Source organism: Clarias gariepinus, chromosome 13, assembly GCF_024256425.1.
Source record: "Clarias gariepinus isolate MV-2021 ecotype Netherlands chromosome 13, CGAR_prim_01v2, whole genome shotgun sequence".
Taxonomy (NCBI): domain Eukaryota; kingdom Metazoa; phylum Chordata; class Actinopteri; order Siluriformes; family Clariidae; genus Clarias; species Clarias gariepinus.
In genome coordinates, this window is record NC_071112.1 from 19,301,139 (window position 1) to 19,327,241 (window position 26,103).

Sequence of the window (26,103 nt, forward strand, 5' to 3'; positions counted from 1 at the left end):
TTTCTCTTCCCTCTCTGTCTGTCTGTGATTGCTCAATTGTTCAAGATTGCAATTGCCTCCAATAACTACCTGGACTTCCTGCCTGCCATCTAACACACTGTATAAATGCACACTGTATAAATGCAGATCAATTCCTGCTCTCTGTTTCACCCAAATAAGGATGGGTTCCCTGTTAAGCCCGGTTCCTCTATCACCTACTGTAGGCCACTATCACTTCTGGGATGCTCATTAGTGATCTCCAGGTTTCTTCCTTTTACCATCTTAGGGAGTTTTTCCTTGCCACTGTCGCCCTCGGCTTGCTCACCAGGGACAATCTGCTCATCTTGATTCATGCACACTTACATTCCATACAGACTTAAATAATTTTTTTGATTGTGTAAAGCTGCTTTGCGTCAATGGCAATTGTTAAAAGCGCTATAAAAATAAAATTTAATTTAATTGAATTGAATTCCTTTACAGCCATGCATTCTCCTGTTATTTTATTTATGTATTAATTTTTAAGTTATAAATGGAAATAATGAATGTTTTTGTACATAATTATGCAGACATGATAAACATGTATAACAAAATTGGTACAGCATATAACATGGTGCCTAAGACTTTTGCACAGAACTATATATATATATATATATATATATATATATATATATATACTGTGTATATATAAATACTGTATATATAGTGTACTCTATAAATGGCAGTCTGTTTTAACAAACACAAAAAGCCTGCAGCCCAATTAATAGGGCCAGTGATTTCAACATAGCTTGGCCCATGATTAAATACAACCTCCCTAATTAGAGACCAATTTCCGGCCCTGGCTCTAGAGGTGAAGAAAAACATTGAGGATGGTTCCTTTGCTCTAGCTGTGGAATGGCTTTATGCGGAGAACAGTTAAAGCTGCAATTCTCAATTACCTTGCCTTGATATGCCATTGACCTTTGAGACCTACTTATTACATTATGGTCGTTATTATGGCTTAGGCTCTTTTTACACTCCGTTAAATTGCACTGCTCCAAAGGATATCTACTAAGTACTCCACATGGTTTTACATTGGTAACTTTTCAACCATGGATTAATTATATTATTTTATACCACTAGAGACCTTGAGTATAAGCTAATTGTACATTACTGACATGAATGGAAGTTTTTTGTTGTTTGTTTAGTTTTATGAGAAGCATCTCAAATGTATGTCAATGTATATACATAGATATTTCTGAAAAAAATAGACAGGCCAATATTGTACATATGTTGTAATATTTCAGCTAAATACTCAGTTTCTGTAGGGAGTAGAATTTGTGGTGGATTTAATATATCTTCATTGCATCATAAAATAGAAGTCTGTAAAGGATGACACAGAGAAAGATTCTCAGTCCTGCAGCATCAAGCGAGGCTGTGTGGTTGGCATTTCGCTTATCCACCTGTAAGAATGGGGAGACACAGAAAGAGAGAGAGAGCGTAAGACAAAGGTCACTTATTAAGACTAACAGAAAGAAACAGAGGTAGAAGAGTAAGAAATACTAAGATCCAGACAGAAAAATATTAATAATTTACACTATTAATTAATTAATTTACGGCATCATTTTTCACTGACTACTTTGTTCTCATCAGGGTGGCAGTGGATCTATTTCGTACAAATAAAATGTACCCTGTCTGTAAACATAATTTTTTTCATCAAAAGTAATGTAATGTAAATTAATTTTACAGAAAATGATTTTCCTGGTTTGTAAAACATAACCAGAAGCTTGCTGTGAACTGCATTCTTTATTATTTTCAAATACTCCGTATTGTCTGACTACTTTATAGGACTATGCTATAACAGTCTATCACACCATCCAAAGGATAACTCCTTGAAGTTTCTTCCTTGTGTCGTTCCTTCAAGTTGTTCCTGGCCACTATCACCTCTGGGATGCTCATTAGTGATCTAAAATCTACATCAGATTTTTTTTAAGGTGCATTGAGACATTTTCAAAAACGTGCTTCTTCAATCTCTAGCCTAAGGCTACAATAAAACTACGTCTTCCGTGGGGTGAAAAAAAGTTTCATTTTCAAGTTTTATTTTTTATCACTTTTTTAATATTGCCTAAAAATGCCATTAGTTGTGCTAGCTGTAATATTAACACTTTAAATAATTCACAGGGGGGTCAGAGGGCAAGGTAAATAGCAACTACATTCAGCGCATGTTTATTTGGCTCTGTGCATTATGGCGTCAACTGCTAGCTTTCTATCTGCAAGCTACAGTATCTTTGTAGCCTATATCACATACTGTAGCAGTCCATGTGTGTATTAGTTTCTCACTTCATTATAGCAAAGAGAACTTTAAGCTACAGTAATTGCCCTAAAAGTCTGTTGGTCATTGGGAATGAAGAGCACAAAAAAGGAATATCTAAGTATTAGCTGGCATGCAAGCAAGGGCATATTAGTGGATGATATTCATGCATCATTGAAAAGCGTTACATTGACCACCCACCATGAGAGAAAGATAAATTAACAATGCAACTTTCAGGATGACATCTTATTAAAACAACATTGCGATATGTGATTAATTGTCATTTTCAGGGGTTTTAAGTGGGCTCCATTTCTGGTAACTAATTGTTGCTGGCAGATAATATGCAGGCGTGCCACTGCTTTCTGTCTGGGTGCATTCAGGTTTTTCAGCCAGCAAGGTGGGCTTTCATTTCCACTCTTAATGAGAGACTACACATGCGGAACAATATCAGGCATCACTGCTAATACTCCATTACTGTTGTTCTTTCCCCACAGACACAGCTATGGCCTAAGTAAGCCTTAATTTCAAAATCATGGGAAGCAGCTCATCTTTAATTGCTGCTCCACAGCAGACTGCACACAGCCACACAGAGAGAGCCTATGAGAGATGAGACTTCAGCTTTTATTTAATAAAATATTATGATGGCTGGGGATTATGTCTGTTTCCTTAACTGGTTTGGCTCTGTTTTACTTGGGGTGTTTTTTTTTTTCCTTTTGTTGTTTTTTGCATAACAAACTTATACCTTATAAGCCCATTTATACCAGTGTTACTGTATGCAATATATATATATATATATATATATATATATATATATATATATATATATATGTATGTATATATATATATATATATATATATATATATATATATATATATAATACCAATGCTGCCAAGTTTAAATTGGTTACATAATAATTATTATTATAAGTATTAGCTGTGTGGAAGAGGATTAAAGCCATAAAAATATGACTTGAATCTCAAAAGATTAAGAGTATCCTCAATGATTAATAATATATTTTTAGGCTAATACAAAAAATCTAATTCGCCTATATGGCTTCATGGGCAGTGTGAACTGAAAAAAGATGTATTGCACAATTAATCAAGATTAACACCACACTTCTGGGTGGATTTACATTTTGTACTTAATTAGATTATATTTTAAACAAAATGTTAAAAAGTTGAGGATTTATTTTTATAGCTTGTCGACTTATAATATAGAGTAGTGTTCCTACCAACCATTGTCATTTTTTTTATTTTCATTGTCACCAAGTATTAGAGATGTACTTTTACATTTATGGCATTTTGTCAGATGCCCTTATCTAGAGTGATTTACATTTTACCTCATTATACATCTGAGCACTGGTTGGATTTTTGGCTGATGCCAAGTTTAAGTACCTACCATGCAGTACCACCTAATACAAGATCTGCTGAATATGTATGCACCCTCACTAACAGTGCTCCTGTTTTTGTCTTATTATGCAAATTTGGTATGTACAAGTCTCCTACACACCTATATATTTGCTCATTGCTGGTGCAGACTGAGTGTGCAATTAAAACCTTTAACACCTAACACAGCCTCCAGTGTTAAACATATTTAATCTCAACTTGATAAAGAGTTCTACACTCTGCATTCCAACTGCAATATACTGCACACGTCTTTTGCTAATTTCAAAGAGAGTGGTCGAGTCGTACAATACAGCTCACAAATTATGGCTGTGGTTTTGTGTACCACACTTAGACACTACATGTGCATTTTTCAGTGAACAAGCTGTCACTCATATTTATGGTGCACCCATAGAAACCAGTTTTGTAAATCTGTCCATCTAAGTACTGTACTCTGCTCCAGGCTAAAGTCAATAATCTGCTTCTTCAGTAAGAATAAAAAACGAATAAACAATTAAACAGAAGAAAAATTTTGACCAGCTGGCATCTGTGTGTACAGTTCATGTGTTTCTCTCTCTGTGTGGTGCACTGAGTGTTCTGGTGCCTTTCCGTGCTGCATTGACTTTTTTTTATTGGATAGGACTGGACAGACTGGCTTTTGCTCTCTGTGGGTCTGGGTGAGCCATAGGTGCCATAATTCTTATACTGGTTTACTGGTATATAATCGACTAGCTGAAGTACCTGCCTTTAACTGTTAAAGAGTTAGTGGAATAGTTAAGGTTTAAGATAAAATATATGCTAATCAGCTTTAATGTAATCAGTAATTTTATTATTTCAGCCCACGTACATGTCTGCCTTGAACCCCTTCATTTTTTAAACTGTAATTTTGCAAAAAAATTTATATGGGATTGGGTTACAGTTGGATTGCTGGATAAAATTTTAAGGAATCGTACAAAATGTACCTAGTTCATGGAAAGATATTGAATCTATTGTCATTAAATCTTATTACAATTAATGGTAAAGAGAAGATATTGAAAAGTTTATGTTTACGCCTTGTTAGTGCTAAGTTTTACTTCTTTCATCATCTGAATAATGCATAATCGGAGGGTGAATCACAGATGAGAAATCGAAAAAGTAGATCGAATAACTATTACATTTTGTCTTAAAACAACTTCAGCGCTCTATTAAAATTCACTTATACATTTTCAACGCTGTTATTTCAGCGGTGAAAATATTAACTCATCCCAGTAAAAATACTCGGTTTAGTTAGATACTTAAATACTGCAAAAGTCACAGCATCATGCAAAACTGTCTGGACAGAATTTAATAAAGCTGACATACAGACAAACGTACAGTACATACAGACAGAAAATGTTCTGAGACTGGTTTCATTTCCTCCAATGTATGAGACATTAAGACATAATGGAAAGAGCGAGTTTGGAGTCCAGAAAGACCAGAAAAAATCTAAATTTTATTTATATTCATAATCAATGTTGATGTGTTCATATTATGTGATGTTAATGTTATGCCTGATTATATACAGTACATATGTACGTGTGTGTGTGTGAGTGTGTGCTTGAAGTCTGTCTGTATAAAAGCTTTGCCTTACCAGTGGATTTAGTGTGTACTTAGCAGACCGAATCAATCTAGTGCCTGAGTCAATGCAAGAAGCTGAACAAATCTTCATTAGTTTGCATTTGTGACTCTTCACTGCCATCTTATATGTAACTCAATCCTTTGTTCACTAAGTGCCATTTGATGCTTCCCTGCGCTTACAAGATGTGACATTGCTAAGCACAGTGAATAAAGGACATTTAGTTATTAGTAAGAAATTGCTTTAAAGACTGTTTTAACCTTGCATTATGACAAAATAGACTCTTACCCCTTACGTTACTCGACTTCTATGTGATGATCGATGTAAATCATTTCTAAGAGTTGCTGTAAAGTCTGACTTTTCAACAGAGCACAGATGCTTTCATAACAACATCATTTTACAGAATATTAATTTCATTGGTTTTACTATCCTCCTGCTCCCACAGACAACTACAGTAGTAAATTCATTCATGTATAAATTTAAATGGGAAAGACTCACATGGAGTTTTACAAACTAAAAAGTGATGGTCTGTACTGACCATAATTACAGTGGAACCTCGGATTTTGAGTAACGCGGTTTGCGAGTGTCCTGCAAGATGAGCAAAGATTTGTAATACTTGAAAAGTATTTTTTAGTTTTGTTAGTTTTGTTAGTTTTTGACTTAAAAAAAACTAACAAGACTTGATTTACCAGTACCAAGTGTCATGTATCAAGTATGCGCTTCTTGTTTTGATGCCGAGCGTCACATGATCACAGCTGAGCCAACGTTTTTTCTCTCTCTTGCGCTGCGGAATTGTGAGTAACCAGGTATTCCCCTACGCGTCTCTCACTGGTATAATCTACATCTGTGCAAGTGTGTACTGTTTACTATAAGACTGTAATCACATGTGTGTGTAAAGCATGTTTTATAGTGTTTGTAAGTGTGTGTGTACAGCACGCGTGTACTGTTTCTTATAACACGTGTGTGTGTACGCGTGTAAAGCAAAAGAAAGTCTCATTAGAAAGGTTAAAGATCCATTTTCTCCCCCTCTGTCAGTATGTGTGTGCGCGGGCGCAATTTAACACCTTGCCCCTTCACACACACATACACACACACAGCGTCTGCGAGTATAAACGGAAACACTTGTCTGTCGGGATTTATTTTTTTATTTTTTTAAAGAAAAGTGCAGGTTAATTTGTTTTATTTTTACTTTGTATTTTGTATAAATTATTTTTATGTATTTTTTGGGGGGGCTGTGGAACGAATAATTTCCATTATTTCTTATGGGAAAATTTGCTTTAATTTATGGTGTTTTGGAATATGAGCCCACTTCCGAAATTAATTCTGCTCATAATCCAAGGTTCCACTGTACTCTTATTACTTGTGAATACGATTGTATGGTCGCAAATGTAATTGTGTGAAAAAATACATAGAGGATGAAAGGAGAGCACAAGCAGGTAGTCTGATCCAATCTAAATGTTTGAGAGCAGAGGGTAGAGGTAATTATCAAGGATAATGAGCATGAGGCTTTGATGGATGGATTAGGTCTGGTTTTAAGTGTGTATTCCTGAGACAATGTAAAGTCTGCTGTGCATTACCCCACTGAGCCACTCTTGCCTTTATACACCCCTGCTGACTTAGCCATCATTACTTCTCTCATTATCCCTCATGGTTTATCAATATTCTAGAGGGTCAGCATTAGAAAGCCCCACATACCTTCTCTGGCACTGCATTTATATGGCACAGATGCATACAAATATATGCACACCATATATACAGTACATGTGCATGCACAACCTGACTGAGTATATATTATATCATTGACATTGGAAGAGTATCTAAAAGTTCTGACAGTAATGTCTTCTAATGCCTTTTTCCATTATCATCATGTGGGCCTTTGGGGTTTTTAATACTCAGAACGGCATGATGACTTTAATGCGCTTCAAAAAATACACTCCAGAAAGCTGAACTCAGTTAAAGGATGGATTGAAATAGGATTAAATTTGATAGGATAAAAGTGGTTTCTCTGCTATTCAAAAGAAAATATACTGATCTCTTACTATTCTAGGTAAATCATTCATGAGAAAACATTGCCATGCTATGGGGTAGTGGTGGTCTTACACCTCCAAGGTCGAGGATTTGAGTCCCACCTTAGGTCTGTCTGTGTGGAATTTGCATTTTCTCCTCTTGGTACTTTGCTCCCAAACCCACCACCATCACCAGTGGTGTGTGTGTGTATGCGCGCCTGTGCAATAAATTGGCACCATATTGAGGGTGTACAATAAGTGGAGTACAGAAAGAGTGAGGAAATAGGTTGACATCTTCTATATAAATAGCATTCTTATTGAAGCATTGATAGCATCAAAAGCATTGAAGCATTGATAAGAAAATGTCCTGACATCTCACTGTTCTAATTTTGCATCTGCATCTTAAACATTTTGTGTTGATAAAACACTTTTAGAGATTATATGACATCAAAAGTACCAATGTAAACTCTGTCTGGGTATTAATCCCACACTGGGAATTTGGCTGCATGATTAAAATTTGACATCTGAAGATATTTACCTAAACATGGGAAATTGTAACTGTTATCACTTCATTTGCTGCACTTAATCACTCATTGCCTATATATCCTGTATACTGTAGAGGGTTGCAGGGGCCTGGAGCCTATCTCCTAGAAGACTTAGGGCATGAGGCATTTGTGAGATTCCATGCTCTCCCCGTGCTTGGTGAGTACCCGGAGGAAACTTCATGCACACCGACCCAAGGTAGGAATCGAATCCGGACCCTGGATGTGCAAGGCGAACCACTAAGCCACCATGCCACCCCGCATTACTTTACATACACAAAATTTGGACTGTGAATGATTGCACACCTGTTATTTTCCATGGTTTATTATGGGTTACTGTGTAAACTGTAAATGTGCGGCTGCCATTGAATTTATTGTCCTATAATAGTAGCATGGAGTGCTGCAGATTCCATAGGATCTAACAGCCAGGCTGGACCGGCTCCATATCCAAGAAGCAGTCCATTAATGGTATAATTATAGGTAGAGTATGATAACCATGCTACACTTCAGTAACCGCTGCACCAAGTCTTTAGTGTGCTAGTGCTTTACTTAATACCTTCATTACAAAAGAGAATTGTTTAATTATAGAGTCTACAGAACATCAAATGTGCGTCAAAATCAATTTAGACTGGTAATAGACAATGGAAGAACAGTTAATTATTATCCCGGCACATATGGTATTCCAGTAAAGTTTCAGCAATCAAAGCTGATCTGGTAACTAAACAAATATTAATACAGTACATAGAATAATGGTGTGGAAACAACTAACATTTTAGCTTGTTTTTTGTTTTTAGAATAAGAAGCCAGAACTGAGTGCTGGTGACTGTCTTGTTTAAAACAAAGAAAATCCATTTACGGTCTAATTACAGTTAAAGTACTGGTGACACATCCGTTCTGCATCACACATAAGAAGGAGATGCTTCCTTAACACGATTCACATGTTCTTTATTTATTGAGCTTAGAGTAAGTGTACTACTGTAGGATTGGTCATGCATCAATATGCGTCTGTGTACGTTAGTGTGAAACAGGGTGTACTGATTTATTGCACCAAGAGACTGACAGTGTATTGACAGTGTGTCACCCCACAGCTAGCGTTATTCTTATTATTGTTAGTATTATTATCATTATTATTATTTATTAAATTACTAGACATTATTGATTACAAGAATAGATTTTTGTTTAAATAGAAAAGGCTGCATTTGCCATGAAGTGTTGACACGTACACATTTTCATTTATGGCATTTGGCAGACCCTTATCCAGAGTGAATTACATACAGTAAGTGCTTTAATGTTCATGTATCAATAAATGCAGCTTCACTGCATGTTTTGAGTTGTATAATTATTTTTGACTAATCCAAGTAAGAAAAATGTGGGTCTTAAGACGTTGTTTAAAACCTTGGAACTTGGTAGCCACCACATAGGTGCCAGAACAGAAAAGTGTCCTAATAAATGCCTTCCTTGTACCCAGTGACATGGCAGACCAGTTGAATAGTGCTAGCAGATAGATAGATAGATAGATAGATAGATAGATAGATAGATAGATACATACATACATACATACATACATACATACATACATACATACATACTTTATTCATCCCTGTGAAAAAAATTCACAGAGATCAGATTCAAAAAGAGGGTGGTGCAGTGCACTGTGTGTTAAATGTATATACAGTATACAAACAGCAGTCAGTGTAAAGAAATTATTATATGGAACTCTGGGTTAAATTTCCACCCAATGCCCAAACCCCAGCCACTGAATGCAGTGCCAGTCCCAAGCCCTAGAAAACTCTCACATCCTTTTTGAAAATCTCCTTTCTCACATTTGATGCTCTCCCACCGCGCTACAGAATGTTTACAGAGATGACATAATTGACGAGAGCTATGTGCACTGATGAATGAAGAAGTTTAAAGAAGGTGAAACCAGCACTGAAGTCAAATCATGCAGAGGGAGAGCATCAATGCTGACAAAAGGAATGTTTTAAAAAGATTTGAGAGTTGGGTTCAATGATGTGGAAAATGTATCACTTCTGATTGAGCAGTACCTTTATATAGAGTAAGAGTTTCTCAACCAACATGTGCAGTTCGAACAATCTATGTCAATTGATAAAAAAGGGTGTTTCTACTTGTGAATTACTTTCGATACTACTGAGCCCCTATCAAAAAAAATAATAATATAATGCTGTTATTAAAAGCACCTACAAAAACATTATTTGATTTAATCCCTGACTGAGTGGTCTAGACATTTTTAATCATGATTCTTTTATTATGTATCATTTGTCTCTTGTTTATAAGGCTGATAACTGAAGTTATATACAAGAGAAAGATCAATATGTAATTCTGCCTTGTCTTTATAGCTCAGGAATGAGTAACATAATGGTGCCTTACATTTACTGTAACTGTAGCAGAATGCCATGGCTTTATCATGCTATTTATCATTACCTTCATTTGATGTGACCATACTAAGGGATCATGTAGGTAAATGTTGTATGAACGTATGGGCCTGTGTTTAGTGCTATGCACAATAAGTAAATAAAATACAGCAATCAGCCATAACAAAATAATTGAACATCTAATATCAAGTTCGACCTTTTTTAATCGAAACAATGATGCACTGTGTGTTCTGACACCTTTCTGTTGGAACCAGCATTAACCTTCTTAGCAATTTGAGATACAAAAGGTCTTCTATTGGATTGGACTACACAGGCCAGCCTTCGGTCCCTGTGTGCATCAGTGAGCCTTGGCCACCCATGAGCTTGACACTTGTTGACTGGTTTTTCTTCCTTGGACCAATTTTGTAGGTCCTGCCCACTTAAGCCTGGAAACATCCCACATGACCTGTTGTTTTGGAGTTACTCCGACCCTTTCATCTAGCCATTGCATTTTGGCGCTTGTCACACTAGCTATAGTTATTATAATATCTCATAACAAGTAGAATGACTGGGTCAGAGCACTTTATCTGGTCTGCAGTGCTCAGGACCTACCAAAAGTGGTCCAAGGAAGGAAGTAATCCAGTGAGAAGATAAATGCCAAGGTTCATTTATGCCCATGGGAAGTGAAGGCTGGCCTGTGTAGTCCCATCTAAAAGAAGAGCTTATGCAGATCAAATTACTGAAAAGGTTAATGCTGTTTCTCACAGAAAGGTGTCAGAACACACAGCGGTGCGTTACGTGACAATAGGGGGACCTACTCTGCATTAGGCATTAGGTGGTCATAATGTTCTGGTTGATCAGTGTGTGAAACCCTTTTTCAATATAATATGACAATATGTGACCATCAGTGTTTTAGAATGATAAGCAGTAAATAAAAGCAGTACAGACACAAGAGGTAAATAGACAAAAAAAATCTTGCTTCTAAAGATTGCTTTTAATTACTTGCTATTAAGACACAATGATGCTCATGTGCAACCCACATTTGAGCAAAATGAAATGAGCACATAGAACTCTGCCTCAGTGCAATTACAGCACATTAAGAGGTGATTATATATACTTTATGAATATTGCACCGCGGCCATTTGCATGGATATTAAAAGAAAATTTGTGTGTGTTTGAGAGATATCTCATGGTGTTAGTTTTAAACTTTTCCATTGAAAAAAAAAAAAAAACTATATAAATCTGGTTAAAGCCCTGCTACGGTGGTTAGTGATGTAGTGCAATTATTTCTAATTCTCAGCGAGTGGCTACATTTATATGCGATAATTACAGTTTTGCCTCATTTGACAAGGGTTACCAGGGCTGCTGTGCATGTCAACAAACATTAAAAGCTTGTTTATGAGTGAGTTGAGTCAGTTGCCATTGATGCCTCTTAATATAGCAAGCATCATTTACAGTCTGTATCATTCATAATGGCACTTACTGCATAAGGATGAGGACGATGATGGAAAAAGTAGCCATGATGATAAAGGGCATGCCAGGAAATGTAGCAAGGGTCAAAGGGTACAGGCCGTTGAATAGGATGCCAGCAATGAGGATGCAAGTGGCCTCCACTGAAGCCGAGAAGGAAAACATGGCACCTGTGGAGATAAGGTCAGGCCAGTGGCAGCATTATTTGAAGCTATTGTCAATAAACATTGTCAGCATTTGACTGGCTCATGTCATTTTTACCTGAAAAGAGTGCTTTGAACTTTTTATTTGGCTGGTAGTGGTAAGCTCCTCAAATGTCAGCAGTAAGGTAAGATATTGCTATAAACATCATCATCATCATCATCATCATGATCTATCAAGTATGTGAATAATAATATTGCAGTTATGTTTTTTTATTTTTCTTATTTTCATTGACACCCTAGTTTTAACCAACTTATTCTGTTGGTCGATATTTGGTAAGACCATTATATTAACCAAAACAGTGTAATGGTAAGAACTGCACTGGGCCGGTCAAATATGAGAACTGTACACAGTTCATTCAAGTACTATAAAAGGGCTTCTTTTTCGTTTCAGATCTGACAGCTAAATCCTATTTTTATCCATAGTATGCTGGATGATGTTGTTGAATAACAATCATGCTCACTGGAGTCCGTACACTAGTGTTTGGAGGACACATAAGCATTGGTTTGATCCACATTGATAAAACATTTACCCAGGCTGTAGTCAACTCTGGGGCAGTTCTGATTAACTGGAGCGGAATAAGCTGGTGTGCATGAGAGCAGCATTTAAGTGCCTCTAGCAGGGAATCCTTATTGATCTGAGCTGGAAAGTGCTTCTGAATGCAAAATCTGAAGTGTTGGTGATATGCAACCTCAGAGACAGAAAACATACTAAAACTAACTAAATAGTGAGTTGGAAGCTGGGGAAATCATGTCTATGTGAAAAAGAAAAGTCAGAGCATCACCATGAGTCTCCTAAACAACTCAAGGATGCTCACATTGATGCAGGATAATGATAATACTGTATATGGAGTCTGTGACAAAGACGTTATCACAAGAAACGTTATGTTTCAAATGCATCGCCTGTAAAGTGCTTAGAAAAAGTAGGCCCTATCCAAAAGCAGGCCCTATCCAAAGCTTTATCTACATTCTCTGTGTTTGAGCAAAAGCACACACATACACACAGCACACATATAGGTTATAATGACAGAAATGCTGCCTCTCATTTTAACACTCGATCCATCTAAACGTTCGCTACTTCATTTAATTGAGCAAAATAAAGAAGGCCCAGGTTGAATACCCTAATTCTTCCTCATGAAAAACTGATAGTTGCATAATTTAAGATCTGCTAATGTGAGATGTGCTAATTTGAGCATATCATTTGAAATCCTACCTTGTTCATCAGGTTCCACAATAGAGGAAGACAATGAGCGAATCACTGCTTGTGTGATCCCACCTGGCATACCCAGTACAGCCACTAAATATAAAAAAAAACAACAACACACAAGATTCTTGGCAAAACTGAACATGATTATTTGCCTACTGTTTTAAATGTGCGGTGCAGCTATTTTTGCAGTAAGTGCAAATGTATCATACAACTTAATGTGCAAATTGGTCAGACGTAGAATGTTCAATAATTCATGAATGCATGTAATTCCAAAGACTTAACCCAGCACCCAATCCAATTTTATAACCATTCAAGTATGCAGCAGAAACGGGTTCCTTAAATGACATAGAGAATGCCTATTTATTACCATAAGCATTTGGAATAAGGCATGCTTGATTCCATCCTGTTACCCATACACACACACACACACACACACATACATAGCCATGCACACGTCTTTTGCATTGAAATCGAGGTGTTGATTTCCTCATGATGCCACTATGTCCCTCATTATCCCAAACATGGATCGAGCAGAATGCAGATGCCTCCTTGAGCTGCTGATTATTCACCAAAGCTGCTTCTCATTTCCCTCTCAAAGTACTCCAGTTTTCATGGTTGATTAACAGTCTCCATAACAATTTATGTCATTAAAGATAACAATATTGATCACCCCTTGTTATAACTCATTGGTTATCTGCAGTAAATGATGCAGTGCTGTAGGTGCTTTTAGTAGACTCTTTATGAAGATCACACTCCAAAGAAAGCAAAACATTACATATATGTAATGTGAAATAGGACTTTTTACTAGGTTGCAATTTCAAGAAGGTGGTTTTGTGGAAAAGGTCAGCAAAAAGACAAGTAAAATGATGCAATTATAGAGACTGACTCAGCCAGTTTCTATTTTTTAACAAGTTTGCATTACAGAAGCTATCAATTGAGTTTAATAATAAAACCAGTTGGTACATTTATAAAGTACTGTATACTGTATGATGCACATGGCATACACCTGCCTGCTTAAGTGCTTATGTCATATGACACTTTTATGACATGTTGGCTGCACATGAACTTTGACACATTTTGATATATTGACGTTGACAGCATATCCTGCATAAACTTTATTGTGTACCATCTTACAAAATGGTATGACTCTATATGTTTATCTATAGACTTGGACACCTACCCAAGTAGACCATCCATGTGTTAGTGGAAAAAGCCAGCAGGACATAAGAGGCAGCTCTAAACACAGCACTGAGTTTAGCCAATGTCATCTCCTTAAAGCAATGCATCAGCAAAGGGAACAGACCCAAGAGACCAGCTCCCTGAAAGAGAATATAAGATAAGGAAATATAAAAAATATAAGCAATATCCAGATCAATGTCCACACAATTTAAAATGGCAGAATTTTATTAGACAGATAGGGGAACATAGACAACCTCTCTACAGTAATGCCCATAATATCACTTACACACTCATTGTCTATACCGCGTTATCCTGTATTTAGAGTCGTATGGGCCTGGAGCCGATCTCAGGAGACCTAGTGCACAAGGCGGGGGACACCTTGCTGAGGGTGCCAACTCACCGCAAAGCACACACTCTCACACACACACTCACACATTCATTCACACACTATGGGCAATTTGACAACGCCAGTTAGCCTAATCTGCAGATATTTGAACTGTGGGAGAAAACCAGAGTACCCAGATAAAACCCACCAATCACAGGGATTTTACATTACTTTATTTTGGATAACATAATGCAAATCTTCTTAAGGGACAGAATGCATGTGCACAAAATTTGCCATGTGACTCTATCCAGTTGACATGTTTTGGTATCGAAAGTAAGTAAAACGTTCTGATTGTTCATTTTGTCCTTACACTATCATGCGCTGTTTAGACAATTCTAGCAGATAGAGGGCCATCTAGATTTTTGTATAAAAAAGTTTTGTATAAAAAGGTTTTTTATTTATTTCACAGTAATATATTTTGTAAAAAAAAAAAAATTATATTGTGTATGCAACATTTCTTTTGCCCACACATATATTTTGTATGTATTTTAGAGGAGCTGAGAGCTAACAAAATATTATGCATGAACATTTAATGAACCACTTTAGAGTACAGTTTTGTTTTTCTGTAAATTGTGTTGTTGAGCCATTCATTAACAAGAATGCAATAAATATTTCAAGCTCTTTTAATTCATTATGGTTCAAATATGTGACTTAATTAACCTTCACAGACTGCACTTGATGAAAATATCAGAAATAATCAAGATTATAAATGTTTTAATTAGCATGCTAGAGCACAACATATTTATAAGCAATTGCGTGTGATTGATGGCACTATATACACGCTGTGGTTGTATACATGTCACAGGCCATGTCAGCACTATCATCCTTTTTTGGGAAATATTTTCTGATTATACCCCAGCCATCAGCTAATAGGTGGCTGATGACAGATTGTTTTCCTTTAAAAATTTGGAACAATCTTTCGTTTTGTTTTATTAAATAATATTTTTTGGAAATAATAATCTTTTTTGCCCATAAGTAGATATTGTTATCTGCTATATTTATGTATGTAACTATAAATAATAATAAGCATTTCTACTCACTTATGCCAGGCGCTATAAGGCATTATGTTTATATGTCAGTTTACATAATGCATTATACAGTATCTTCAGATACCTAAGATACACTTTCTGTAAAAAAGCTTAATATGATTTATCACTTATTAGGATTTCTAAAGTACTTTCTCTATGTCTGCATAAATATATGGAATCCTGCAGATATTTATAAACCGTATGAACAAGCCTAAGCTTAAAGGTCTAAAGTAGGTGCTTTAGATCCTGAAAACTAATGTCTACGAATAACCTGAGCTTTTTGTGTCACGACTCTCAATTATACAGCAGCATCTTTTACTTGGAACAAAATTGTTACCAAGGCTCTTCGTTCCTCTTCTCATGTTTTCCCCAGGATCTGTCTCGGTGGTGGTTGTTTAATCCTCCTACAAAGTGTTTGTGTATTGGCCAGGATATCTCTAGCAGCTGTCTTTCCAGACACAGTGCATAATAGTATTCCCAGAATCAATGGCTCTAACCGCTTCACAAAAGGCAGCTGAGCAACTGCTCCATGGTGCATTGCAGATCACTTAAGTCAACGTGCAGTAAATGGAGAGGTATCACCTGTCTACCTTTCCCGGTTTCTTAATGAGCAGCTTTTTTTAAGTGTCACTCTAGGACACGGCATCGATCTGTTCACATTGATGAAATCAGTGTGCAAGGCTCCTGTCACAGTGGGGGAAAACAGAGCCCCCTACAGTTTCTTGTCAGTGGACAAAGACAAACAGAAGCAAGGCCTTGGTATAGCAGAAACAGACATTGGTTTATTTCTGGAAGGCAGGAAAATCAATAGGATTTTTAGAAACTTATTGAGGTTTGTTAAATTGTAGATGAATTCCATTGTGAACTTCTTTTTTATTGACTAATACTATATTGAATTTGAGTCTTGTTTTTCCTTACTTATTAAATTATGAATGATCTGTTTAGCATATACACAAAGATATTCATTCATTCATTTTTCATACCATATTTTTTTTTACACACACACAAAAAAAATCTCCAATAAAATATGACACTATGGAATGTTCTCCATGTTGTTTGGTAGGTAACTATTATGTGCAAGTCAGATAAAAATCAAATCACATGTACTGATTATGGCCTTAACTGGCATGTTATACCTGCTATATACAGTACTTTAGTAATGTACAGCTGAAATCTGTGACCACAACTGAAAAGGAGACACCATCCAGATAAACACTGGTGGACACCTGACCACCACACCAGCATTACAATTAGCATTAAAATTGTAGCATTGAAATGTTCCAGCAAGTACACTGTAAAACTTGTAATATACATTTTCCTTTTTTTTAATGAACTGTTAGATTACTTAAGGCTATTTCTGGACATTTTTGGTAAGTTTTTAAACAAATAATTCTTTCAGGGGGAAAAATGCTTAAAAACTAGCAAAATTATCTTCTAATAGACAAAGAATGTACTAATAATCTAACACTTGGTTTCTAAACTTGATTAAAGATTTTTTTTTCCCTTTTTTAAAAAAGAAAATCCATGTCCATGGTTTGCAAAGGTTAGTGTGTAAGAACTTGTGTTGCCTGCAGATAGACCTGAGCTCAACCCTGTTTATCACTTTTGCGATGAATTGGAACACCAACATCGATCAACCTCACTAATACTCTTGTGGCTGGAAGGGCAAATCCCCAGAGCAATACTGCACAATCTACTGTAGTAGAAAACCTTTCCAGAAGGTTGGAGGTTATTACAGTATACCAGCAAAGGGAAGTACTATGTTTAAAATTGGATGTTAAAGAATACACACACACATACAGTACACACAGATTTGAGAGTTATGATTATTTATCCACAAGCTTTTGGCCATATAGTGTATTATACAGTAGTGTTTATTTTCTAAACTACAAATGATTGTTTTCCCCACAATTTGTCTTGGTATCTGTATAGGGTCTCCCAAATCTTGAACTGTAATTATGTTTTAAACTAAGGCCTGCTATAGAGTAGTCACCCTACTAAATATTTAAAGCAAACTCCGTCCAGGTTGTGTCTCCACTGGAAAGACAGAAGTGCACTGTTCCAGTCTACAAATTGCATGGCAAATTGAATTAAGGCCAGTGTTCCCAAAATGCCCTTTGCTAATTTGTCCAGAGTTCAAAAAAGCAAACAAAGATAGAGTGGAAGGGAAATTTATTTTGGCATATGAATGGAACTCTGAATCATAGCATGGACCACTACAAGCATTTTAAAGATATGTTGAGATTCTTGTCTTGAAAAAAGACATGATTCATCAAAGAGAACATGACTCTGTGGAAACAAAACCACTTACCAACAAGAACATTCTGGTAGAGTTAAACACTCCAAACATTGCAGTTGTGAACTCTCTGGGCTCATACATCAAATAGAGCAGTAAGATAGAACTATCCCCTGGGGAGAAATAAGCACATAAAGGCACATATCGTTACCTCTCTCTATATCTCTCTCTCTCTCTACCTCGCTCTCTCTCTTTCCACCCCCTCTGGCCTCGAGAGTACTGATACCAAGAGAGCATTTATAACCCTTCTTAAAAGTGCTTAGAAGTGATATCAACAGAAACAGGCAGCCCAGCCAATGCATTCGCATTAGCCTGACTAATAAATTGCCGGAATTAGAACTGTCTTAATGGCAGGAAATTAGAGGTTAATAACACGTTGCAAATATGTACTCTATATGTATACGTGCACTTATACAACAGTTAGTTCCAACCAAGTAATCTGATTGAAAGTAATAGTCTTTTAACAATTTAACAATTGTTTAACAATTGTTAGTTACAACTGTCGGAAATTAGAGGTTAATAACACGTTGCAAATATGTACTCTATATGTATACGTGCACTTATACAACAGTTAGTTCCAACCAAGTAATCTGATTGAAAGTAATAGTCTTTTAACAATTTAACAATTGTTTAACAATTGTTAGTTACATCTGTCGGTCGCAGCATGGGTGAAAGTAGATCGGTTTGGTCCACAGTACTGAGGAGAGAGCAGCTGCCTGGCAAAACACACATTCAAAGCAGTCACAGAAGCACTTTCAGCAAGAAGACACATCAAAACACATCATGTCGCAACACTTTATCTTCTTAAGAATTTCTTTGAAGTTGTTCGAATTGTCCCTAATTCTTCTGTGTTGTTACAGAGCGAGCTACAAAGGTAGCTAGTTTCTAACACAAGGCTACATCCCAAATCCCTCTGTAACCTCTAATAAGGGCACTAGCTGGTGTGTGGAACAAGTGATTTTACACTAGCACGTTCCACTTACATTCAATTTGACATTCAACACCAAAACTCAGAGGTTAACATAATAACAGAATAAGTGGATATAAACAGGGAAACTTATGCGATTTACAGTTCTGTCAGCAACCTCCATGGTTTATTCACCTCACCTTTAGGCTACATAGTACCAGAAAGAATTTAATACTACTTTCACCCCTGTTAATTATAGTAACTGTCAGTCACCAGCTCCGTCGGCAGTTAGTTAATTTTGCCAATCGCAGCAGGATATGTGATGCTGGAGCCAAATAGCTGTTTAAATAAACAAACAAATCATAATCTGGTGATAGTAAATGGCATTTGTGGAACTGTTGCATAAAGGCAATATTACACTCAAGGTTGTACTTATATTCAATGCAACAGCACTCAGTTTTGTGTGATATTGCTTAAATATACAGTACAGCACATATGTTAAAAATACTAAATATTTGTGCGTATGTACAGTATATAGATATAAGAGTGCAGGGTCAGCCATGATAGAGCATCCCTAAGCAAATAAAGTTAAAGGCCTTGCTCAAGGGCCCAACAATGGCAACCTGGTGGAGCTGGGGCTCGAACCGCCAACCTTCCGATCAGTAACTTAGTGCCTTAGCCCTCTAAGCTTTCAATGCCCCATAATGTCTATGTATATATAATATGCATACAAATATGCACACAGTACACCGATCAGCCATAACATTAAAACCCAACACATTTAGCCCAATATTGTGTCTGATATTGTTCCCTTGAAATGCCAGATCCTCTGTGGATGTGCTCTGGTGTCTGCATTGTTTGTCTGATCCATGAAGGCAGTTTGCAGCCTGTCTCGGTAAAACATTTGTTCCTATTACCTTAATTAAATCTATATAATTTAATCGAATTTAATATGAAGAAATATATATATATATATACATCGCTGTGCAAAAGTTTACACATAGCACATATTTACACATAGCACATACATAATATGCATTTGTATTTGTACTGTAGCTCTTCATAGAATTAACACATTTTAAATGACATCCTACTTTTAAATACAAAATATATTATTTTTGTTAGTATTATTATTATTGTTATTACTGGCAGCAGTAGTAGCAGAAGGATTTGATTAATTTGTTTTTAAAGCTTCGTAATACTTCCATGCTGCCTCTTTATTGGTAGATACAGTAAAAGTTATTTTACGATGTGCCTCATTAAAAAAATCACTAAAATGCCAAGAACTGGAAAGCACATTTAGTATTCTGCTTTACAAAATCTGTGCATAAAGGCTGGAATTTTTCTTGTTCACCTTATCTGAAGGTGCACTGTATGTGGTGGCCAAATAATAACCATTTTCACAATGATGTGTGGAATGATGTGTATTTAGCTCTAAGCACTAAAAGTCCATTTGTAAATGACATATCTTAAGAGCATTTGCCAAAGTTCTTTAGCAGATAAATGGCCATGATTTCACATATTGAATACAACTAAATGAAATTAGGTGTAAATCACATCTATGTTATTCACCGTAGTAAAGTCTTTACAAACATAAAGATATTTTCTTTGAATATCCAACATATGGTGTCATTTAGAATTATTAGCAGCCTTCATACAAAGCATTACACACATTTTAGCTTTATCATGCAAATCTTTGAAACTGTTTATACTGTGTCTGTTCAAACAGCAAAAATCATTAGAATTTTCTTTTTGTACAGAGGTGCCAAAAATGACTGACGCCATAAGCAATAATAAATATAGAATAGTTACAGTTTCATATATTGTTGTGGTTGTCAAGTTTTAAAATGAAGTGTTAAAAATAACTTTCCCAACAAAATACTGTTTAAAATTAATTCAAGGAAGAAGCCTTACAAATTGCAGTACTTGAACTTCATCAAATGTCATTAGAACTACAACTCGGCATTGCATATTTTTGTCTGATTGCCCAATTGTTATGAAAGAAACCTTTATTAATTCTGAAAATTTCCAAGGTATTTTAGCCCTGGCCATTATTAGAGCTTTCACCAAGATAACATCCTGGAAAATCAATGTGAATGTCAAATATCACAAAATCAATGTTCTGCAATGACCATTTCAGTCTGGGATCAGAATTAAACCCGTCTGAAAACTTTTGGATTCAAGAAATGCACAAATCTATGTATATAAAGCAACTTAAAATGTTTTGCATTAAACAATAAATTAAAATCTATTTTTATTAAGTGTTCTCCAACCACATTAACCATTACAGGAAGTGACTTAGGACTCTAATTTTCTCTAAAGAAGTAATTTTACGTTATGTTACATCTATACTGTGTAGGGTAGGAAGAAGGCCTAATCATTTCATGAGGACTGCCAGTCATTTTGGAGGGCACTGTAAATTTGCTTATCTTGTACTAATTTATTGAATCAAAAATTCTATGTACTCACCAATTGCTACCAGGTTGTTTATGAAGGTGCACAGGATAAGGAGATGCAGTTTCAGTCTATCCTGGCCTGGCCTTCTCTTGAATACTGCTCTAAAGGACAGCCTGACATACTTAAGAATAAACCCTCTAGACGCCTGCTCTTCATTTTCAGTAGAATAGAAGCTTAAAGTGCTGATGTTTGGCCTGGGGTCCCGCAGCCACAGCAGGATGTAAAATATGGCTAATACATGGCAGGCAATGTAGGCTCCGAAAGCTGCCACCAAGCCAATCTCCTGTTCCAGGAAGCCACCCAGGAGAAATCCCACCATGCCCCCTACAAAGACCATAGATTCACCTATGGCCATGCGCATAGTGCGGCTAGAGCTGGATTCCATAGTAACGTCAGCTAGGAAGCTGAAACAGCTAAGGAAGATGGAAACGTGGCCACCAGTTAAACCAATGAAGGCAGCTGTGAGCAGACACCAGTAGACACTCAGGCTTTGCACCAGAGTCATAGCCAACAGCACTCCACCACTCAGCAGTGAGAGTAAAAACGGAAGAATCATCACTGACCTGCGGCCAGCATGGTCAGACCAGGAGCCCAACATTATGGCTGGGGGGATAGATACTAAACTGGTCATGGCTGTATAGAGCAGCAGGATGTAGGAGGACCATGACTCAACTTCTTCACTCTCTCTGTGCACAGAGTCACTGCATATGGATATGTCCGTATATAGATCTTGGCAAACCTACCGATATTGAGAAAAACAGAAGAGTTATTATTAATTTTGTACATTATGTCTTTACTAAGGGTATAATATTCAACTCAAATACTTGTGCTGAACCTTTATACAGCTCTGTAAATGTGTATGCATTTGATTTTTTTTTTTGTACTTCATGGTACTACTGTATTTTATTTCGTCATCCATTTACATTTTATATGTAAATCCTTTTTAAATATAAAACAGAACAATGTATATGCTGCACACACTGTTTTTATCAAACCATTGTGTGTATAATGTATTTGTGTATTCAAGGATTCAAGATTCAAGGAGCTTTATTGTCATACCAGCACACTTCCATGTTCTGGTACGAAATTAGGACCCAGGTCCCATTTAAGCCCCAGAGATAGCATAGTAATATAAATATAAGGGTGTAAATATGAATATAAATAAGAGCAGTCAGAGATATATTATGCAGGAAATTAGACATAAACTATACATAGTGTATTGCACATTTTCAGAGGCTGTATTGCACACATTGTATATTCGACTTATAGGGTTATATATATGTATTGCACCATAGAGTTATATATTACACTAAAAGTTTGATTGTGTTTAATGAGAGAGGACCTACAGAGCACAGCTAGAGTTCAGCAGTCTAATTGCTGAATAATGCATTTGTTACATATGTAAAGAATCCCAAAGGCAAGTTCATAGGAAGGGTATAGGAACAGAAAAGGAATAGGAGTGTGCCTGTCAAACATACACCTTGCAAAGAGGTGAAGGTTCTCTGGTGGCCAAAAACAAATGCATAAAAACATTTTGTTGGTTCATTTTATCGTCCGTTAACACAGGTAAAGTTGAAATGGGTGCCTCCTATTTCAAGCTTAATGCACTTGCTCAACAGCTAAACTCGGAAAATGACGGCCAGTATATCAAAGTAATTGAATCTAGAACACAAACAATTACAAAGTCTTCTGGTTTTGCTTTAAGATCGCTGTGAGTCATGGTCAACTCAGTTTGATTAATGTTTGCTGTTGTTTTGGGTTTTGAGTGCAACGTAGCACTGTTGAACCTCATGCATGCACTGCCCTGGGTGCGAACCTCTCTAAAACTGCACCCTGCTGACCTGTTTTTTTTTTTTGTTGTTGTTTGTTTGTTTTTTTTCAGTTGACAGCAAAACTTCCATAGAACCAACTTTGATTAATCTCTCACCCTCTTCCTCTTTTCTCTAAAGCCGTTTTAGGACAAGGAGAGCTTAAAGGAGCAGACACAATACTTTGCTTTGCTTGCTTACCTTGTCCATGACCAGGTGTTGATTAGCCGGCTGCATGATGAAGGTGCTGGTCATGTAAAAGAAAATCACTGGCTCCACAGTAACAGTCCTCCTCAGTTTCTCCAGACATCGTGACATATTCTATTTTACAAGGATACGTGCTATGCAAGGTCACACAAGCAATGAATACATTTCTTTTTAGTTCCTAGTTTTTAAAATGAAACAGCGATCTAATAAGGAAAGTTGACTGTTTGAGTGAAGTCACATGTGTATCAGCTGTAAAAACCAGGAAGTGCCTGTGTAGTGACGTGCTCTTATCACCACACCACTGTTTATCTTTATGGGCTGGGAACCTTGTTTTGTTGTAACTGATTTCCTCGAGACATTCCTAGCTTCAAAACCTTTTTCATTTAACTGGTAGGGTTTGATGGCTAGCCAGTTAGATATGCTAGACAATGTACAGCGGGTTACAAATTGTTTGCATGTTAGACTATATTTTACAGAATTTAAAAATTTTATTCTTAAGAAGTGTTCATGTGAATGGTGCTCTTTTAAAATAGGTTTAAAGTCCAGACACTGATGGTTACTGTACAGTAAACCAATGAATTTGTGTTAAGCAAATATGTCTGAGTAAGAATTGCTATTTGATGAATCAACAAAACACAATTCCCATAATCCCTTGCACAACAGCTAACTACAAACTGCATAATGTGCACCGTCAAGCCATTTGACTTCTGATCAGCAATCACCTGCTTTCTGTAACATACACAGTGCCATAAACTGGATCAGGGGCTGTTCATTCACAATGATAAGGGAACATAGTGTTTTCCCAGTATGCAAATAATCATCTGCTCATTGAAATGATGAAACTGGAAACTGAAAGCTAGATTACATCATTCAGTACCTTTTTAAAGCTCCTAAATTAAAACAGTAGTACCCCATCATGTTCACTAGACTCTCATCACTTGAGCCCATGCATCAGTCGCCACCGGCCATCAGCTGCTTGAGACTAAATACTTGTACAAACACCCTGATGACCAATATTCAAACATACTGTACGTACATCAGGTAATTCTAAAGAGATGCACAGACCTGTTACCAGAACTCCCCGCAGTGCTGTGCATCTTATGGGATCGGCTAAGAAAATGTATTTCATTACCTCAGTATCAATTCTCTTTGGATTTCCTCATGGTGATGGTTTAAGATAGTAATTCTATATGTTCGCAACCCATATTTATATTTATATTGAAAGAGGAAATTGCCACATTAGTGTTGCTGGAGACTGTGTGCAATTTAATACAATTTTTTCAAGTATAACTATTGAAGCCCATTTATCATGCTGGGTAGAAATTGATTTATTCATAAATCATTGATACAAGCATTTACACAAGAAATTTGGTATTAATGAAAATTTCAGAAAAAAAGTTTGCATCCTGCTTGTACTCATAAATTTGTGTAAATTGACACATAAGAAGACTAATGTAAATTTTGATTGATTGCCATATAATTGTGATGAGTCACAGCTTGTTTTTATACAGATTATGTTAAAATGTTACCTGTTCGTTTTTATATACACACAAAAAGCTAATGAATATTTTTTGGATACAATTTTTCCAAGCTTTATCAGCACAGAATTGGTGAAGGTACATTGGTTAGTGAAAATATCTGAACATTGTCTGGACAAGTTTTTTATTTATTTAAAAAATATCGGTTTCCTGATATGTGATGTTCATGGTGTACATGAGCACCCAGTATATGTATATGTGAACAGTTTTATATCAAAATGCAATAAATGCCATTTTCAAACTTTTACTCATTCTGTTAAATCCTTTTTCTCTGGAACACAAATCCATTTATAACAAAACTTTTAATTAGAAAAGCACTAAATAAGCTCATTTTAGATGCTGTGAAATTCAATAATTTACAGTAGGCAAACCACGACATGGACCAGGCACATTACATAGCAAAGCATGACAAGTGCTGAAAAGCTGAATTGCTTTTTCAATCACAAAATCAGTGAAGCGGAACTACCTGCTGGGTAAATAGCAGTTGCTATTTACAGAACTTAATGTTTTCAGTAAAACATTCTGAGAATGCTGAAGTCAAGAAAAGTGTATTTACACTTTGTTACTGCTATTGAAGTTATCAGTATGTGTCTTTTACAGTCCATGACAGAATCTGTAAAACAGGAAATTAGGCAATTTGAGGGATACTGAAGTATAAACCTTCTGTTTCACTTCCAAAACTGTACTTCTCATTTGCCTCTGGCTCCAGCTATCACTACACTGTGTTTGCTGCCTTTTAGAGTCACACTGCATGTTATGGCAAAAAAAAAATGCAGAACTTCACAACACTCCAGAGACACATGACATTTGTGTGCAAAAGACATGAGATACACAAGCTGTGTGTATTTGAAGCTGTTGGCTTGCGGTGCAGGAATGAACGTATACCTACACTATGATAAGGTGCTGTTATCAACTACCGAAATAAAATTGAAACTGGTAGAGAATAATGCATTACAAACTAAATGTTAATGTTGTTTTGAAGCTTTTCATGAGTTTTTTCTTTTATTTGAAAGACGGCTTTATGGAAAAAAGTGGTATATAGCAAAGTGGTACTTAACCACTTTGCTATATATATATTTTTTTATATCAAAACTCAACCAACAAATTATTGATACTAAATTGCATGTCTAAATTACCAGAAACACATCTGCAAGCTGATATATCCATTTTGACAAAACTGCTGGTTTTGTGCTTGTGACTGCACAAAAGCACTCCTCCCGGTTGCATACTCCTACACCTGTTATGGAGTTTTGTAAGC

General features: G+C 36.3%; 1 protein-coding gene across 2 annotated transcripts; it reads right to left on the minus strand.

Moving 5' to 3' along the window:
- Positions 1-468: 468 nt before the first annotated feature.
- On the minus strand, positions 469-23,553 carry zgc:174356 (uncharacterized protein LOC100137120 homolog). 2 transcript variants are annotated; one of them, XM_053509374.1, is made up of 7 exons: positions 23,302-23,553; positions 21,305-22,031; positions 17,944-18,041; positions 14,221-14,359; positions 13,047-13,130; positions 11,647-11,803; positions 469-1,418 (listed from the first exon to the last, which is right to left on the minus strand). In XM_053509374.1, exons 1-7 carry the CDS (start codon positions 23,416-23,418, stop codon positions 1,367-1,369), a joined length of 1,374 nt encoding a protein of 457 aa, XP_053365349.1. In that variant the 5' UTR covers positions 23,419-23,553; the 3' UTR covers positions 469-1,366. The 2 variants fall into 2 exon arrangements, with proteins under 2 accessions (XP_053365349.1, XP_053365350.1); XM_053509375.1 differs by lacking the exon at positions 469-1,418 and having other exon boundaries at positions 11,643-11,803.
- Between the last annotated feature and the right edge of the window lie 2,550 nt (positions 23,554-26,103).

What these genes read in the sequence shown, in the direction of transcription:
- zgc:174356 (XM_053509374.1), bottom strand. Translation starts at nt 23,418, where the DNA reads ATGTCACGATGTCTGGAGAAACTGAGGAGGACTGTTACTGTGGAGCCA. An exon ending in AACACCTGGTCATGGACAAG is followed by an intron (nt 22,032 to 23,301) that starts GTAAGCAAGCAA and finishes CAATATCGGTAG; the next exon opens with GTTTGCCAAGATCTATATAC. An exon ending in ATCGTCCTCATCCTTATGCA is followed by an intron (nt 1,419 to 11,646) that starts GTAAGTGCCATT and finishes CCATTCTTACAG; the next exon opens with GTGGATAAGCGAAATGCCAA.